The sequence below is a fragment of the Oncorhynchus gorbuscha genome, linkage group LG08, assembly GCF_021184085.1.
Source record: "Oncorhynchus gorbuscha isolate QuinsamMale2020 ecotype Even-year linkage group LG08, OgorEven_v1.0, whole genome shotgun sequence".
In the NCBI taxonomy this organism is placed as follows: domain Eukaryota; kingdom Metazoa; phylum Chordata; class Actinopteri; order Salmoniformes; family Salmonidae; genus Oncorhynchus; species Oncorhynchus gorbuscha.
Window position 1 is genome coordinate 9348045 of NC_060180.1, and position 19761 is coordinate 9367805.

At 39.2% G+C, this 19761-nt stretch overlaps 1 protein-coding gene across 5 annotated transcripts in view; it reads left to right on the top strand.

Moving 5' to 3' along the window:
* LOC124041170 (echinoderm microtubule-associated protein-like 6) overlaps nt 1-19761 on the top strand; it is a 112550-nt gene that overhangs the window by 67611 nt on the left and 25178 nt on the right. For all 5 annotated transcript variants that reach the window (XM_046358422.1, XM_046358421.1, XM_046358423.1 and 2 more), the window contains 10 exons: nt 10432-10634; nt 11939-12050; nt 13170-13297; nt 16355-16496; nt 16921-17073; nt 17502-17633; nt 17742-17830; nt 17967-18143; nt 18356-18560; nt 18996-19122. In XM_046358422.1, the coding sequence (XP_046214378.1) occupies nt 10432-10634; nt 11939-12050; nt 13170-13297; nt 16355-16496; nt 16921-17073; nt 17502-17633; nt 17742-17830; nt 17967-18143; nt 18356-18560; nt 18996-19122 (1468 nt within the window). The remainder of the gene's footprint in view (nt 1-10431; nt 10635-11938; nt 12051-13169; nt 13298-16354; nt 16497-16920; nt 17074-17501; nt 17634-17741; nt 17831-17966; nt 18144-18355; nt 18561-18995; nt 19123-19761) is intronic.

Consider the following 19761-nt stretch of genomic DNA (forward strand, 5'->3'; position numbering starts at 1 on the left):
CTGTCCTACTGTTCTGCCTGACTGTCTCTTTCATCTATCGGTCTCTCTCATACTATCAGTCTCTCTCATACACGTCTGTCCTACTGTTCTGCCCGACTGTCTCTCTCATACTATCAGTCTCTCTCATACTATCAGTCTCTCTCATACAGGTCTGTCCTACTGTTCTGCCTGACTGTCTCTTTCATACTATCAGTTTCTCTCATACTATCAGTTTCTCTCATACTATCAGTCTCTGTCATACTATCAGTCTCTGTCATACTATCAGTCTCTGTCATACTATCAGTCTCTGTCATACTATCAGTCTCTGTCATACTATCAGTCTCTTTCATACTGTTACAAATCCCTTTTGGCCCGACAGTCTAGGGGGGATGGTAATGAGACCCGTAACATAACTCATGCAAATTATAATAGTGACAAAGTTAAAGTGTGAACGAAATAACCACAACAACTGAAATCTACCGTCAAACTCAGGGTTTATTAATAAACACACGGTAATCCGGGGGGGGGGGGGCAGGAAAAGGGGCTGAGCTGGACCCAAGGAAAGAAACAATAAGTATTCAAAAACACCCCTAAGCTAGACTAGCCTACTTTAACAACAGCTAACTAACTAACCAAAAATACAGTGGGTGGTCCGCCCAGTTCTAACTAGTGTATTTAACAAAGTCTGGGTAGTGTATGCCCATGGGCGACTTGTCTTGGTTTCCCCTTTTCCCACCAGCAAACAAACACAAACAAAGTGATATGGAGGTGCTCAAACAAAAGAGAGGTTAATACACAACAAGAGAGGTTAATACACAACAAGAGAGGTTAATACACAACAAGAGAGGTTAATACACAACAACAAGAGAGGTTAATACACAACAACGAGAGAGGTTAATACACAACAAGAGAGGTTAATACACAACAAGAGAGGTTAATACACAACAACAAGAGAGGTTAATACACAACAAGAGAGGTTCAAGAGAGGTTAATACACAACAAGAGAGGTTAATACACAACAAGAGAGGTTAATACACAACAACAAGAGAGGTTAATACACAACAAGAGAGGTTAATACACAACAAGAGAGGTTAATACACAACAAGAGAGGTTAATACACAACAAGAGAGGTTAATACACAACAAGAGAGATTAATACACAACAAGAGAGGTTAATACACAACAACAAGAGAGGTTAATACACAACAACAAGAGAGGTTAATACACAACAACAAGAGAGGTTAATACACAACAACAAGAGAGGTTAATACACAACAACAAGAGAGGTTAATACAAATACAACAAGAGAGGTTAATTTAATTACACAACAAGAGAGGTTAATACACAACAAGAGAGGTTAATACACAACAAGAGAGGTTAATACACAACAGAGAGGTTAATACACAACAAGAGAGGTTAATACACAACAAGAGAGGTTAATACACAACAAGAGGTTAATACACAACAAGAGGTTAATACACAACAAGAGGTTAATACACAACAAGAGAGTTAATACACAACAAGGTTAATACACAACAAGAGGTTAATACACAACAAGAGAGGTTAATACACAACAAGAGAGGTTAATACACAACAAGAGGTTAATACACAACAAGAGAGGTTAATACACAACAAGAGAGGTTAATACACAACAAGAGAGGTTAATACACAACAAGAGAGGTTAATACACAACAAGAGAGGTTAATACACAACAAGAGAGGTTAATACACAACAAGAGAGGTTAATACACAACAAGAGGTTAATACACAACAAGAGAGATTAATACACAACAAGAGAGGTTAATACACAACAAGAGAGTTAATACACAACAAGAGAGGTTAATACACAACAAGAGAGGTTAATACACAACAAGAGAGGTTAATACACAACAAGAGAGGTTAATACACAACAAGAGAGGTTAATACACAACAAGAGAGGTTAATACACAACAAGAGAGGTTAATACACAACAAGAGAGTTAATACACAACAAGAGAGGTTAATACACAACAAGAGAGGTTAATACACAACAAGAGAGGTTAATACACAACAAGAGAGGTTAATACACAACAAGAGAGGTTAATACACAACAAGAGAGGTTAATACACAACAAGAGAGTTAATACACAACAAGAGGTTAATACACAACAAGAGAGGTTAATACACAACAAGAGGTTAATACACAACAAGAGAGGTTAATACACAACAAGAGAGGTTAATACACAACAAGAGAGTTAATACACAACAAGAGAGGTTAATACACAACAAGAGAGGTTCATACACAACAAGAGAGGTTAATACACAACAAGAGGTTAATACACAACAAGAGAGTTAATACACAAAGAGAGGTTAATACACAACAAGAGAGGTTAATACACAACAAGAGAGGTTAATACACAACAAGAGAGGTTAATACACAACAAGAGAGGTTAATACACAACAAGAGAGGTTAATACACAACAAGAGAGGTTAATACACAACAAGAGAGGTTAATACACAACAAGAGAGGTTAATACACAACAAGAGGTTAATACACAACAAGAGAGGTTAATACACAACAAGAGAGGTTAATACACAACAAGAGAGGTTAATACACAACAAGAGAGGTTAATACACAACAAGAGAGGTTAATACACAACAAGAGAGGTTAATACACAACAAGAGAGGTTAATACACAACAAGAGAGGTTAATACACAACAAGAGAGGTTAATACACAACAAGAGAGGTTAATACACAACAAGAGAGGTTAATACACAACAAGAGAGGTTAATACACAACAAGAGAGGTTAATACACAACAAGAGAGGTTAACAACAAGAGAGGTACACAACAAGAGAGGTTAATACACAACAAGAGAGGTTAATACACAACAAGAGAGGTTAATACACAACAAGAGAGGTTAATACACAACAAGAGGTTAATACACAACAAGAGGTTAATACACAACAAGAGAGGTTAATACACAACAACAAGAGAGGTTAATACACAACAAGAGAGGTTAATACAAGAGAGGTTCAACAAGAGAGGTTAATACACAACAAGAGAGTTAATACACAACAAGAGAGTTAATACACAACAAGAGTTAATACACAACAAGAGAGGTTAATACACAACAAGAGAGGTTAATACAAACAAGAGAGGTTAATACACAACAAGAGAGGTTAATACACAACAAGAGAGGTTAATACACAACAAGAGAGGTTAATACACAACAAGAGAGGTTAATACACAACAAGAGAGGTTAATACACAACAAGAGAGGTTAATACACAACAAGAGAGGTTAATACACAACAAGAGAGGTTAATACACAACAAGAGAGGTTAATACACAACAAGAGAGAGTTAATACACAACAAGAGAGGTTAATACACAACAAGAGAGGTTAATACACAACAAGAGAGGTTAATACACAACAAGAGAGGTTAATACACAACAAGAGAGGTTAATACACAACAAGAGAGGTTAATACACAACAAGAGAGGTTAATACACAACAAGAGAGGTTAATACACAACAAGAGAGGTTAATACACAACAAGAGAGTTAATACACAACAAGAGAGGTTAATACACAACAAGAGAGTTAATACACAACAACAAGAGAGGTTAATACACAACAAGAGAGGTTAATACACAACAAGAGAGGTTAATACACAACAAGAGAGTTAATACACAACAAGAGAGGTTAATACACAACAAGAGGTTAATACACAACAACAAGAGAGGTTAATACACAACAACAAGAGAGGTTAATACACAACAAGAGAGGTTAATACACAACAAGAGGTTAATACACAACAAGAGGTTAATACACAACAAGAGAGGTTAATACACAACAAGAGAGGTTAATACACAACAAGAGAGTTAATACACAACAAGAGAGGTTAACAACAAGAGAGGTTCATACACAACAAGAGAGGTTAATACACAACAAGAGAGGTTAATACACAACAAGAGAGGTTAATACACAACAAGAGAGGTTAATACACAACAAGAGAGGTTAATACACAACAAGAGGTTAATACACAACAAGAGAGGTTAATACACAACAAGAGAGGTTAATACACAACAAGAGAGAGTTAATACACAACAAGAGGTTAATACACAATAAGAGGTTCATACACAACAAGAGAGGTTCATACACAACAAGAGAGGTTAATACACAACAAGAGAGGTTAATACACAACAAGAGAGGTTAATACACAACAAGAGAGGTTAATACACAACAAGAGAGGTTAATACACAACAAGAGGTTAATACACAACAAGAGGTTAATACACAACAAGAGAGGTTAATACACAACAAGAGAGGTTAATACACAACAACAAGAGAGGTTCATACACAACAACAAGAGAATTCATACACAACAACAAGAGAGGTTCATACACAACAACAAGAGAGGTTCATACACAACAAGAGAGGTTCATACACAACAAGAGAGGTTCATACACAACAAGAGAGGTTAATACACAACAAGAGAGGTTAATACACAACAAGAGAGGTTAATACACAACAAGAGAGGTTAATACACAACAAGAGAGGTTCATACACAACAACAAGAGAGGTTCATACACAACAACAAGAGAGGTTCATACACAACAACAAGAGAGGTTCATACACAACAACAAGAGAGGTTCATACACAACAAGAGAGGTTCATACACAACAAGAGAGGTTAATACACAACAAGAGAGGTTCATACACAACAAGAGAGGTTCATACACAACAAGAGAGGTTCATACACAACAAGAGAGGTTAATACACAACAAGAGAGGTTCATACACAACAAGAGAGGTTCATACACAACAAGAGAGGTTCATACAGAGAGGTTCATACACAACAAGAGAGGTTCATACACAACAACAAGAGAGGTTCATACACAACAACAAGAGGTTCATACACAACAAGAGAGGTTATACACAACAAGAGAGGTTAATACACAACAAGAGAGGTTAATACACAACAAGAGAGGTTAATACACAACAAGAGAGGTTAATACACAACAAGAGAGGTTAATACACAACAAGAGAGGTTAATACACAACAAGAGAGGTTAATACACAACAAGAGAGGTTAATACACAACAAGAGAGGTTAATACACAACAAGAGAGGTTAATACACAACAAGAGAGGTTAATACACAACAAGAGAGGTTAATACACAACAAGAGAGGTTAATACACAACAAGAGAGGTTAATACACAACAAGAGAGGTTAATACACAACAAGAGAGGTTAATACACAACAAGAGAGGTTAATACACAAAGAGAGGTTAATACAAGAGAGGTTAATACACAACAAGAGAGGTTAATACACAACAAGAGAGGTTAATACACAACAAGAGAGGTTAATACACAACAAGAGAGGTTAATACACAACAAGAGAGGTTAATACACAACAAGAGAGGTTAATACACAACAAGAGAGGTTAATACACAACAAGAGAGGTTAATACACAACAAGAGAGGTTAATACACAACAACAAGAGAGGTTAATACACAACAAGAGAGGTTAATACACAACAAGAGGTTAATACACAACAAGAGAGGTTAATACAGAGGTTAATACACAAACAAGAGAGGTTAATACACAACAAGAGAGGTTAATACACAACAAGAGAGGTTAATACACAACAAGAGAGGTTAATACACAACAAGAGGTTCATACACAACAAGAGGTTAATACACAACAAGAGGTTCATACACAACAAGAGAGGTTAATACACAACAAGAGAGGTTAATACACAACAAGAGAGGTTAATACACAACAAGAGAGGTTAATACACAACAAGAGAGGTTAATACACAACAAGAGAGGTTAATACACAACAAGAGAGGTTAATACACAACAAGAGAGGTTAATACACAACAAGAGAGGTTAATACACAACAAGAGAGGTTAATACACAACAAGAGAGGTTAATACACAACAAGAGAGGTTAATACACAACAAGAGAGGTTAATACACAACAAGAGAGGTTAATACACAACAAGAGAGGTATACACAACAAGAGAGGTTAATACACAACAAGAGAGGTTAATACACAACAAGAGAGGTTAATACACAACAAGAGGTTAATACACAACAAGAGGTTCATACACAACAAGAGAGGTTCATACACAACAAGAGAGGTTAATACACAACAAGAGAGGTTAATACACAACAAGAGAGGTTAATACACAACAAGAGAGGTTAATACACAACAAGAGAGGTTAATACACAACAACAAGAGAGGTTCATACACAACAACAAGAGAGGTTAATACACAACAACAAGAGAGGTTCATACACAACAAGAGAGGTTCATACACAACAAGAGAGGTTCATACACAACAAGAGAGGTTAATACACAACAAGAGAGGTTAATACACAACAAGAGAGGTTAATACACAACAAGAGAGGTTAATACACAACAAGAGAGGTTAATACACAACAAGAGAGGTTAATACACAACAAGAGAGGTTCATACACAACAAGAGAGGTTCATACACAACAACAAGAGAGGTTCATACACAACAACAAGAGAGGTTCATACACAACAACAAGAGAGGTTCATACACAACAACAAGAGAGGTTCATACACAACAAGAGAGGTTCATACACAACAAGAGAGGTTAATACACAACAAGAGAGGTTAATACACAACAAGAGAGGTTAATACACAACAAGAGAGGTTAATACACAACAAGAGAGGTTAATACACAACAAGAGAGGTTAATACACAACAAGAGAGTTCATACACAACAGAGAGGTTCATACACATACAACAAGAGAGGTTCATCAGTCTCTTTCATACACAACAACAATCAGTTTATATCATACTGATCAGTCTGATTTTCACCTTTACATACACAACTCAGTCAAGAGAGGTTCATACTACAGTCTCTGTCTAATACATAAGAGAGGTTCATACACAGTCTCTGTCAAGATCAGGTTAATACATACTATCAGTCTCTTTCATACTATCAGTTTAAGATACTATCAGTCTCTTTCAACAATCAGTTCTTTCATACACAACTCTTTCATACTATCAGTCTCTCATACTATCAGTCTCTGTCATACTATCAGTTTATACACAACATAAGATCAGTCTCTTTCATACTATCAGTCTATATCATACTATCAGTTTTTCATACTATCAGTCTCTGTCATACTATCAGTCTCTTTCATACTATCAGTCTCTTTCATACTATCAGTCTTTATCATACTATCAGTTTATATCTTCAGTCTCTTTCATACTATCAGTTTATATCATACTATCAGTCTCTTTCATACTATCAGTCTCTTTCATACTATCAGTTCTATATCATACTATCAGTTTATATCATACTATCAGTCTCTTTCAACCTCAGTTTATATCAACTATCAGTCTCTTTCATACTATCAGTTTATATCATACTATTGGTCTCTTTGGGGACTATCATTTATATCATACTATCAGTCTCTTTCATACTATCAGTCTCTTTATCCATACTATCAGTCTCTTTCATACTATCAGTCTATATACTATCAGTTTATATCATACTATCAGTCTCTTTCATACTATCAGTCTCTTTCATACTATCAGTCTCTTTCATACTATCAGTCTCTTTCATACTATCAGTCTCTTTCATACTATCAGTCTCTTTCATACTATCAGTCTCTTTCATACTATCAGTCTCTTTCATACTATCAGTTTATATCTTCAGTTTATATCATACTATCAGTCTCTTTCATTCTATCAGTCTCTTTCATACTATCAGTTTATATCATACTCTCAGTTTATATCATACTATCAGTCTCTTTCATACTATCAGTCTCTTTCATACTATCAGTCATACTATCAGTTTATATCATACTATCAGTCTCTTTCATACTATCAGTCTCTTTCATACTATCAGTTTCTTTCATACTATCAGTCTCTTTCTCTTTCATACTATCAGTCTCTTTCATACTATCAGTCTCTTTCATACTATCAGTTTATATCACTATCAGTCTTATATCAGTTTATATCATACTATCAGTCTCTTTCATACTATCAGTTTATATCATACTATCAGTCTCTTTCATACTATCAGTTTATATCATACTATCAGTCTCTTTCATACTATCAGTCTCTTTCATACTATCAGTTTATATCATACTATCAGTTTATATCATACTATCAGTCTCTTTCATACTATCAGTCTCTTTCATACTATCAGTCTCTTTCATACTATCAGTCTCTTTCATACTATCAGTCTCTTTCATACTATCAGTCTCTTTCATACTATCAGTCTTTTCATACTATCAGTCTCTTTCATACTATCAGTCTCTTTCATACTGTCAGTCTCTTTCATTCTATCAGTCTCTTTCATACTATCAGTTTATATCATACTCTCAGTTTATATCATACTATCAGTCTCTTTCATACTATCAGTCTCTTTCATACTATCAGTCTCTTTCATACTGTCAGTCTCTTTCATACTATCAGTCTCTTTCATACTATCAGTCTCTTTCATACTATCAGTTTATATCTTACTATCAGTTTATATCTTACTATCAGTCTCTTTCATTCTATCAGTCTCTTTCATACTCTCAGTTTATATCATACTATCAGTCTCTTTCATACTATCAGTCTCTTTCATACTATCAGTTTATATCATACTCTCAGTTTATATCATACTATCAGTCTCTTTCATACTATCAGTCTCTTTCATACTATCAGTCTCTTTCATACTGTCAGTCTCTTTCATACTATCAGTCTCTTTCATACCATCAGTCTCTTTCATACTGTCAGTCTCTTTCATACTATCAGTCTCTTTCATACTATCAGTCTCTTTCATACTGTCAGTCTCTTTCATTCTATCAGTCTCTTTCATACTATCAGTTTATATCATACTCTCAGTTTATATCATACTATCAGTCTCTTTCATACTATCAGTCTCTTTCATACTATCAGTCTCTTTCATACTGTCAGTCTCTTTCATACTATCAGTCTCTTTCATACTATCAGTCTCTTTCATACTATCAGTTTATATCTTACTATCAGTTTATATCTTACTATCAGTCTCTTTCATTCTATCAGTCTCTTTCATACTATCAGTTTATATCATACTCTCAGTTTATATCATACTATCAGTCTCTTTCATACTATCAGTCTCTTTCATACTATCAGTTTATATCTTACTCTCAGTTTATATCATACTATCAGTCTCTTTCATTCTATCAGTCTCTTTCATACTATCAGTTTATATCATACTCTCAGTTTATATCATACTATCAGTCTCTTTCATACTATCAGTTTATATCATACTCTCAGTTTATATCATACTATCAGTCTCTTTCATACTATCAGTTTATATCATACTATCAGTCTCTTTCATACTATCAGTCTCTTTCATACTATCAGTCTCTTTCATACTATCAGTTTATATCATACTATCAGTCTCTTTCATACTATCAGTTTATATCATACTCTCAGTTTATATCATACTATCAGTCTCTTTCATACTGTCAGTCTCTTTCATACTATCAGTCTCTTTCATACTATCAGTCTCTTTCATACTATCAGTTTATATCTTACTCTCAGTTTATATCATACTATCAGTCTCTTTCATACTATCAGTCTCTTTCATACTATCAGTTTATATCATACTATCAGTCTCTTTCATACTATCAGTTTATATCATACTCTCAGTTTATATCATACTATCAGTCTCTTTCATACTGTCAGTCTCTTTCATACTATCAGTCTCTTTCATACTATCAGTCTCTTTCATACTATCAGTTTATATCTTACTCTCAGTTTATATCATACTATCAGTCTCTTTCATTCTATCAGTCTCTTTCATACTATCAGTTTATATCATACTCTCAGTTTATATCATACTATCAGTCTCTTTCATACTGTCAGTCTCTTTCATACTATCAGTTTATATCTTACTCTCAGTTTATATCATACTATCAGTCTCTTTCATACTATCAGTTTATATCTTACTCTCAGTTTATATCATACTATCAGTCTCTTTCATACTATCAGTTTATATCATACTATCAGTCTCTTTCATACTATCAGTTTATATCTTACTCTCAGTTTATATCATACTATCAGTCTCTTTCATACTATCAGTTTATATCTTACTCTCAGTTTATATCATACTATCAGTCTCTTTCATACTATCAGTTTATATCTTACTCTCAGTTTATATCATACTATCAGTCTCTTTCATACTATCAGTCTCTTTCATACTATCAGTTTATCATACTATCAGTCTCTGTCATACTATCAGTCTCTCTCTTTCTAGCTCCTCTCCTCTCATGTCCCTGTTTTTCTTTCAAGTATATCCTTCTAGTTGTTTTCACACTGTGATTCTGTCTTTAGGAAAGTGTTCCACCCTGTCATTTTTTGAATGAATATTGGAACAACTCTGTTTTGTCAGGCGTGGTATGTTTGTGAAAATCAACTGATGTATGTGTGAGTATCTAATGGTGTGCTGTCTCTACAGGTGGAGGCCTTATGTTCCAGCGAGGCGTCTTTGGGAACCTGGGGAAGCTGGAGACAATGATGTCAGTGTGTTATGGTCGGACAGATGAGCTGGTATTCTCGGGAGCTTCCTCAGGGGACATATACGTCTGGAAGGAGCCCGTGCTGCTGAAGACCATCAAGGCACACAACGGACCTGTGTTCGCCATGTACTCCCTGGACAAGGTAGTCTACTGGGTGTCAGCCCTGTCTGATAACAACAGACTGTTGGTCAACTAGTTTTCACTCATTTTATAATCTCATAATAATCATAATCTTATAATAAGATCATCATCTGGAAGGGCTCTGTATTGTACTCTGGTTTCCCCACACCCACTTGGTGTAAATATTGAATTGTCTTTCTTCCCATTGACTCATAAATGCCCTATAACTGCTCTATGAGGACTTCACCATATGGAATTGATGTTATGTTGTCCACTAGAATAATTTCAGAGTGATATTATTACTGCTGGCTGTAGTTATGTGTTTAACTATAATTGGCCAGTAGTTGAGGAAGTTATCAATATTGTAGTGCTCTGATGAGGAGCTTCGGAGAGACTTGATGTGTTGAGGCATGGTGGTTGTTGTGTTTGGGAGCAAACACGGCATCATTAGGCAGCATGATTAAGCCTCACATAGATTCCTCGTTTTCCTAATTGACCATTTGCAGCCTGTCATTTGACTGTGTGCAAATACTATGGAGTCTTAATGACCGATGGAAACCTTGGTGTGTATTCTATCATGCATCTCCCTCCTGATGCTGAGATTGGATTAATTACATGGATTGTCTCCCATGAACTTCTGGTCTGTTGAAAATCATTATATCGCTATTTACTGTTACTAATGAAGACTGGCGTGATTATAAGAAGTCAATCCTATCTCTTGTCTTCAGTCCATGATAGTGTTTTTAATTAAATATCTTATAGTGTTTTCTCCCTCTCGTACAAATAGATTGTCTATTTATTCGCAATCTCTTCAAGTAGAGATGCCTTAGATCAAAACAAAATATTATAGTCCCATTAGATGTAACATTTATGTGATGCTGTTTCCAAAACCTTTCATCAGAGAAGGAGTCTGAAAGAGGGCGTTCCTGGGGGAGACCACCACTGAATTCCTGATGTGTTGTTGTTGCTGCTGCTTCAGATCTTTGACAGGCCCTGTCTGGTAGTAGAAGTCATTGCAATTCCCAACTGCTTCTGTTTGTTGTGAAAGATGTCAGAGACAGACAATGTTTTTTATCTGTCTTCCCTCCATCCATACCTTCCTCCTGCACTTCCTCATCCAACACTTCCTTCTCAGTTTCAAGACAAACGGACCCCCTACCATCCTTCAGCGGTTCAGACAGACCTCTTGACAAGCTGTCAGGCAGAACATTAGCGTCGATCAGGGCCCCTGTCTCATCCGGCCCTCGTCACTGTTAGTTTTCCTCAGTGGGGTTGTCAGTGGTGGAGTACCTTGGGTGACGTCCCTCTGCTGGTTGTTCCCTCCAGGGCTTTGTGACAGGTGGGAAGGACGGAGTAGTGGAGCTGTGGGACGACATGTTTGAGAGGTGCCTGAAGACATACGCTATCAAGAGAGCAGCCCTCTCCCCTGGATCTAAAGGTAGGAAACCACATGTTTGAGAGGTGCCTGAAGACATACTCTATCAAGAGAGCAGCCCTCTCCCCTGGATCTAAAGGTAGGAAACCACATGTTTGAGAGGTGCCTGAAGACATACGCTATCAAGAGAGCAGCCCTCTCCCCTGGATCTAAAGGTAGGAAACCACATGTTTGAGATGTGCCTGAAGACCTACGCTATCAAGAGAGCAGCCCTCTCCCCTGGATCTAAAGGTAGGAAACCACATGTTTGAGAGGTGCCTGAAGACATACGCTATCAAGAGAGCAGCCCTCTCCCCTGGATCTAAAGGTAGGAAACCACATGTTTGAGAGGTGCCTGAAGACCTACGCTATCAAGAGAGCAGCCCTCTCCCCTGGATCTAAAGGTAGGAAACCACATGTTTGAGAGGTGCCTGAAGACATACGCTATCAAGAGAGCAGCCCTCTCCCCTGGATCTAAAGGTAGGAAACCACATGTTTGAGAGGTGCCTGAAGACATACGCTATCAAGAGAGCAGCCCTCTCCACCGGATCTAAAGGTAGGAAACCACATGTTTGAGAGGTGCCTGAAGACATACTCTATCAAGAGAGCAGCCCTCTCCCCTGGATCTAAAGGTAGGAAACCACATATTTGAGAGGTGCCTGAAGACATACGCTATCAAGAGAGCAGCCCTCTCCACCGGATCTAAAGGTAGGAAACCACATATTTGACTCCATTTTATTTATTCCATTCCAACCATTACTATGAGCCTGTCCTCCTATAGCTTCTCCTCCCACCAGCCTCCATAACACTCCCTACAGTAACTGACAGTCAACCAAAGTCCTTGACAGATAATGAAACACTATCTGAGAAGTACTGAAATTCTCTCTTAAAGGCAAGCTCTGACCCTGTAAAACACATACCTGTATCAGGAAGCGTAATGTGTTTTGAAATTTGACCATAAACGGTCAATAGATACTCTAGCCATAATTGAGCACTGTATCTTCCTCTAGTTAGTGCTGCCATCTCGTGGCCTCATGTGAAAATGCAAAGAATGTTACTTCTATCTGCTGCTATCGATCTGGGAGGATTTCACTGCTACGGCTGTACTTGGTCTTTACAGTGCTATTTGTGTGTGTGTCCCAGGTCTGCTCTTGGAGGACAACCCCTCCATTCGTGCCATAACTCTGGGACATGGACACATCCTGGTGGGAACCAAGAATGGAGAAATACTTGAAATCGACAAGAGTGGACCCATGACCCTGCTAGTCCAGGTGTGTGTGTGTGTGTGTGTGTGTGTGTGTGTGTGTGTGTGTGTGTGTGTGTGTGTGTGTGTGTGTGTGTGTGTGTGTGTGTGTGTGTGTGTGTGTGTGTGTGTGTGTGTGTGTGTGTGTGTGTGTGTGTGTGTGTGTGTGTGTGTGTGTGTGTGCACACACAGCTGAAACACCTAGAGTGGGGTATTTTTCCATTTCAGCTTATTTTTCCTAATTTCGGTTGGAGGACACATTTTTACAGCAGCCTTCAGGTTTTGCCTGTTCTCCACTGACTGTTTCTTGGTGTGTTGGTTTGTTACTCAGGCTTCTCGATGTGTTGGCTTGTTACTCAGGCTTCTCGATGTGTTGGCTTGTTACTCAGGCTACTTGATGTGTTGGCTTGTTTACATTTACATTTACATTTAAGTCATTTAGCAGACGCTTGTTCTGCAGCCTTCTTGATGTGTTGGCTTGTTACTCAGGCTACTTGATGTGTTGGCTTGTTACTCAGGCTTCTCGATGTGTTGGCTTGTTACTCAGGCTACTTGATGTGTTGGCTTGTTCTACAGCCTTCTTGATGTGTTGGCTTGTTACTCAGGCTTCTCGATGTGTTGGCTTGTTACTCAGGCTTCTCGATGTGTTGGCTTGTTACTCAGGCTACTTGATGTGTTGGCTTGTTACTCAGGCTACTTGATGTGTTGGCTTGTTACTCAGGCTTCTCGATGTGTTGGCTTGTTACTCAGGCTACTTGATGTGTTGGCTTGTTACTCAGGCTTCTCGATGTGTTGGCTTGTTACTCAGGCTACTTGATGTGTTGGCTTGTTACTCAGGCTTCTCGATGTGTTGGCTTGTTACTCAGGCTACTTGATGTGTTGGCTTGTTCTACAGCCTACTTGATGTGTTGGCTTGTTACTCAGGCTTCTTGATGTGTTGGCTTGTTACTCAGGATTCTTGATTTGGAGGCTTGTTACTCAGGATTCTTGATTTGGAGGCTTGTTACTCAGGCTTCTCGATGTGTTGGCTTGTTACTCAGGCTACTTGATGTGTTGGCTTGTTCTACAGCCTTCTTGATGTGTTGGCTTGTTACTCAGGCTTCTTGATGTGTTGGCTTGTTACTCAGGCTACTTGATGTGTTGGCTTGTTCTACAGCCTTCTTGATGTGTTGGCTTGTTACTCAGGCTTCTTGATGTGTTGGCTTGTTACTCAGGCTACTTGATGTGTTGGCTTGTTACTCAGGCTTCTTGATGTGTTGGCTTGTTACTCAGGCTACTTGATGTGTTGGCTTGTTCTACAGCCTTCTTGGTGTGTTGGATTGTTACTCAGGCTTCTTGATGTGTTGGATTGTTACTCAGGCTTCTTGACGTGTTGCCTTTCACACATCAGGCTACTTGATGTGTTGGCTTGTTCTACAACCTTCTTGGTGTGTTGGATTGTTACTCAGGCTTCTTGACGTGTTGCCTTTCACACATCAGGCTACTTGATGTGTTGGCTTGTTCTACAACCTTCTTGGTGTGTTGGATTGTTACTCAGGCTTCTTGACGTGTTGCCTTTCACACATCAGGCTACTTGATGTGTTGGCTTGTTCTACAGCCTTCTTGATGTGTTGGATTGTTACTCAGGCTTCTTGACGTGTTGCCTTTCACACATCAGGCTACTTGATGTGTTGGCTTGTTCTACAGCCTTCTTGGTGTGTTGGATTGTTACTCAGGCTTCTTGATGTGTTGGCTTGTTACTCAGGCTACTTGATGTGTTGGCTTGTTACTCAGGCTTCTTGATGTGTTGGCTTGTTACTCAGGCTACTTGATGTGCTGGCTTGTTACTCAGGCTTCTTGATGTGTTGGCTTGTTACTCAGGCTTCTTGATGTGTTGGCTTGTTACTCAGGCTTCTTGATGTGTTGGCTTGTTACTCAGGCTTCTTGATGTGCTGGCTTGTTACTCAGGCTTCTTGATGTGTTGGCTTATTACTCAGGCTTCTTGATGTGTTGGCTTGTTACTCAGGCTTCTTGATGTGTTGGCTTGTTACTCAGGCTTCTTGATGTGCTGGCTTGTTACTCAGGCTTCTTGATGTGTTGGCTTGTTACTCAGGCTTCTTGATGTGTTGGCTTGTTACTCAGGCTTCTTGATGTGTTGGCTTGTTACTCAGGCTACTTGATGTGCTGGCTTGTTACTCAGGCTTCTTGATGTGTTGGCTTGTTACTCAGGCTACTTGATGTGCTGGCTTGTTACTCAGGCTTCTTGATGTGTTGGCTTGTTACTCACTTCCTCTACTGCAGGGACTACAGTCGGAAATAAATCATTGGTTATCCGAGGCAACCTTTTCTATCTGACAGTCTGCTGCTTGGCTGGCTCCGAAAAGCCCTGTGTTCCCTCTTGATTATCCAGAATAGTCCATAGCTTAATATCTCAACACCTTCCTTATTATTGTGTCTCTTGGTTGTGTCACAAGGCTTGTGTATGGGCTCTGTGGTGCTGCTGCGTACATGACAGTTACAGTGGTTGGTATTATGAGTGTGTGCGACCGTGTGTGTGTGTGTGTGTGTGTGTGTGTGTGTGTGTGTGTGTGTGTGTGTGTGTGTGTGTGTGTGTGTGTGTGTGTGTGTGTGTGTGTGTGTGTGTGTGTGTGTGTGTGTGTGTGTGTGTGTGTGTGTGCGTGTCTATGCTTATTTGCGTGCATGTGTGGTTCTGATTGTCAGTGCATCGCTGTGGTAGTTCCCTTTTATGGGTGCAGAGCAGCCCTTACAGCTCAGAGTCAGAGCCTCCACGACTCCTTAGCAGTCAGGTACGTGTGCTCTGTTGCCATGGTGAACATACCTGATGGGGATGGGTTATGAAGGATCAGTATGGAAGAGTTGTGTTGAGTAAAATCGCTGCTGCTATCTGGGATGCGATGGATTGGGGCTTTTGTTTAGCCTCTCACTCAAACTCCACGTCAATATGAGCATAATGTATCGTTCTGAGACAAAATAATGAATTATTTTGTGGGTGACAGATGTGTCAAATGGATTAGGAGTAATGGTTCAGGGCATGTCAACTGTGACTGACTAACAGTTGTGTGTCCGTCTATTGCTATGCTTACAGGGTCACATGGATGGCGAGGTGTGGGGTCTTGCTGCTCACCCCCTGCTTCCCATATGTGCCACAGTGAGTGATGACAAAACTCTGAGGATATGGGAGCTCTTCACTAACCACCGCATGGTGGCAGTTCGCAAACTTAAAAAAGGTACTGCTGAATGTTGATATCTTCCTTGACTAATGAGTCATTAACTCCCATAATCCTCAACAAAACATACAGATGTAGGATCGTAATTTGAGCAAGTTTGCTACAGCAGGAAAATAACTCTGCAGCAACAGGAAATGTGGATTATAATTAATGGACATTTTTTGTAGGGGTTGATACATTTTTCATAAGGGCAAATCAAGTCTGAAATGTCTGTGAAAATTACAAACTTTAGAAGCCTTTTAAAATTAAAATACACTCCAAGTTTACATTTCCTGGTTTGCAGTAAAATTCTCAGCAACAAAAGAGGGATCAAATTAAGATCCTACATCTTTAAGGCACTCTAGTGTAACCTTCTGTGCCTGTCAGTCTATGTCTGTATCTCCATTTTGGAAGTGTTTAACTCTGTGTGTGATGTGTATATCAGGTGGAAGATGCTGTGCCTTCTCCCCTGATGGGAAAGCCTTAGCGGTGGGCCTCAATGATGGTAGTTTCCTGGTGGTGAACTCTGATACCCTGGAGGACCTGGTGTCCTTTCATCACAGGAAGGAGTCTATCTCTGACGTCAGGTTTTCACAAGGTAACCTTTGACATGGTACAGAGTCTATCAGCCGACTGGATCACTTATCATTGATGTGTTCATTCACTGCTGTTTGTATTTCATAACACTGATAATACGCATGGGTATTTTATTAGTAAGGTTAATTTGAGTTCAACTGTTCCTAATATACACTCTTTGAAAAAAGGGTTCCAAAGGGGTTATTCGGCTGTCCTCATAGGAGAACCCTTTTTGGTTCCAGATAGAACCCTCTGTGAAAAGGGTTCAACCTGGAACCAAAAGGCTTCTACTTGGCACCAAAAAGGGTTCTCCTATGGGGACAGCCGAATAACCCTTTTAGGTTCTAGATAGCACCTTTTTTTCTAAGAGTGTATTCTGTGAGGTTTCACTGAATAGCATTATCTCCCACCTGGCTGAGGTGTTGATCACTGGTTCTATGGCTTCCTTAGACGCTGGTAAATACCTCGCTGTGGCCTCTCATGATAACTTTGTGGATATCTACAATGTGCTGTCCAGTAAGAGGGTGGGAATCTGTAAAGGAGCTTCAAGCTATATCACTCACATAGACTGGGACTCTCGTGGTGAGTTTATGGTGTAAATGCAAGAGGAGCATGAATTCTCCTTAGTAGTCTATAGATACAAGTTCAATTTTGTCCTTGGATTCTGAAAAAGTACATTTTTTTCTGTAGGTAAATTGCTGCAAGTAAATTCAGGTGCCAAAGAGCAATTATTCTTCGAAGCCCCAAGAGGGAAGAGACAAACCATAAGAAATTCTGAGGTGAGAGACCCAACTGAGATTGTTATTTTTCTCAGCTAGAAATCAAAAATGTATGGACACTCCATGATAACAGGATGCAGTGTTTAACACACTGTGTGTGTGTATGTGTGCGTGCGTTCCTGTTTCCGCCTGTCAGATAGAGAAGATGGAGTGGGCTACCTGGACGTGTGTCCTGGGCCCCACCTGTGAGGGGATCTGGCCCACCCACAGTGACATCACAGACGTCAACGCCGCCTCGCTCACCAAAGACAAGAAGCTGCTTGCCACCGGAGACGACTTTGGCTTCCTCAAGCTCTTCAGCTATCCAACCAGGGTGCGACAGCTCAGTACACTTGCGCTAGTGTTAATTTACATTTTACTCACTTGAACTGAAATGGAATTAATCCCAACGTTGGTACATGTCTCAGTTGTTGACTCAAGTTGAATGTTGTCTCTTGGTTCAACTTGGTTCAATATTGTCTCTTGGTTCAACTTGGTTCAATAGTGTCTCTTGGTTCAACTTGGCACCGTCTGCTCTCCCCTCAGGGTCAATATGCCCGCTTCAAGAAGTACGTGGGCCACAGTGCCCATATAACCAACGTGCGATGGGCACAAGATGACGCTACACTACTGACGCTGGGCGGAGCTGACACAGCATTGATGATTTGGAGCCTGGAGAGAACCGGAGAGGGTCACAGGGAGAACCCTGTGGACAGCGAGGAGTCAGACGATGACATTGAGGAGGACGGAGGTAAACGCCAGCCTTTAGACTACTGATCCATACAGTACAGTAGTATGCAATACTACTATATACATTAGTGCTTGTGGGCGGAAGGTAGCTTAATGGTTAGAATGTTGGGCCAGTAACTGAAAGGCCACCGGTTCAAACACCCAAGCCAACAAGGGGAAAAATATGTCTGTGCCCTTTGGCAAGGCACTTAACACTGTAGTACTATGTCGGACCCTGTAAAAAAGCACATTTCACTGCAACTATCCTGTGTATATGACAATAAAACATATATATATTACTTTTTTTAATATACACATTCTTACAACTCTCTCACAATCTACTCTTAGAACTCCCATACAACATTCTCAACAGACACACACAAAGCTATCCTGATCAAATACACATTTTAAAACACTACTCTAATTGGAGAGTCTCTTCCTGTGGGCGTGTCTGTAGGGTATGACAGTGATGTGGCAAGGGAGAACAGCATCAACTACACCACTAAGATCTATGCTGTCAGCATCCGGGGTATGTGTGGCATCAAACCCCACCAGCAACTAAAGGAGGTATCACCAGAGGAAAGGTACACCCCCACACCTCTGTCTCTGCCCACGTTTCCCTTCCTCCTCTAATGACTGAACTGTACAGATTCTGTTTTGGGACTGGTAGTTGTCACTTAGTGATAGAGCTTCAACATTAGAGTGTCTTGGCCCCTGACCATTGTGCTGTGTGTAGGTTTAAAACAATTTAAAGTCTGAGGCAGTGACAATAAAAAAGTTTTATCTGTTATGTTAGGCCTCAAAAGACTGTTAAAGTCTTGATCCTAATCAGGCTGCCATCAGCTTCCAACACCATTTGATTGTCTACATAGGAATGCTTATAGAGTCCTCTGGTGTCTGAAACAGGAACTGTAACTGTCTACCAGTGCACATCTATATGAGTATTATTCATATATACAGTATTTATACCTTTTGTAAAGCCTCAGAGGTGGTCATTGTAGGGTTGACATGGATATAGAGTTTGGTCTTGCTTTTTTATGATACAGAGTAAGTTGACTTTTTCAGTGCTTAGCTGACAGCATTTGAAGTTTAAGGGAAGACTGTGTGGGGTTTCTTTTCACGTTAGACTATTTAAAATGGAGTAGGAGACCTGATTTAGTTTGATAGACATAGACTACTCTTTACCTATCTGTACTACTTGCATTAAAAAACAAGACATTATA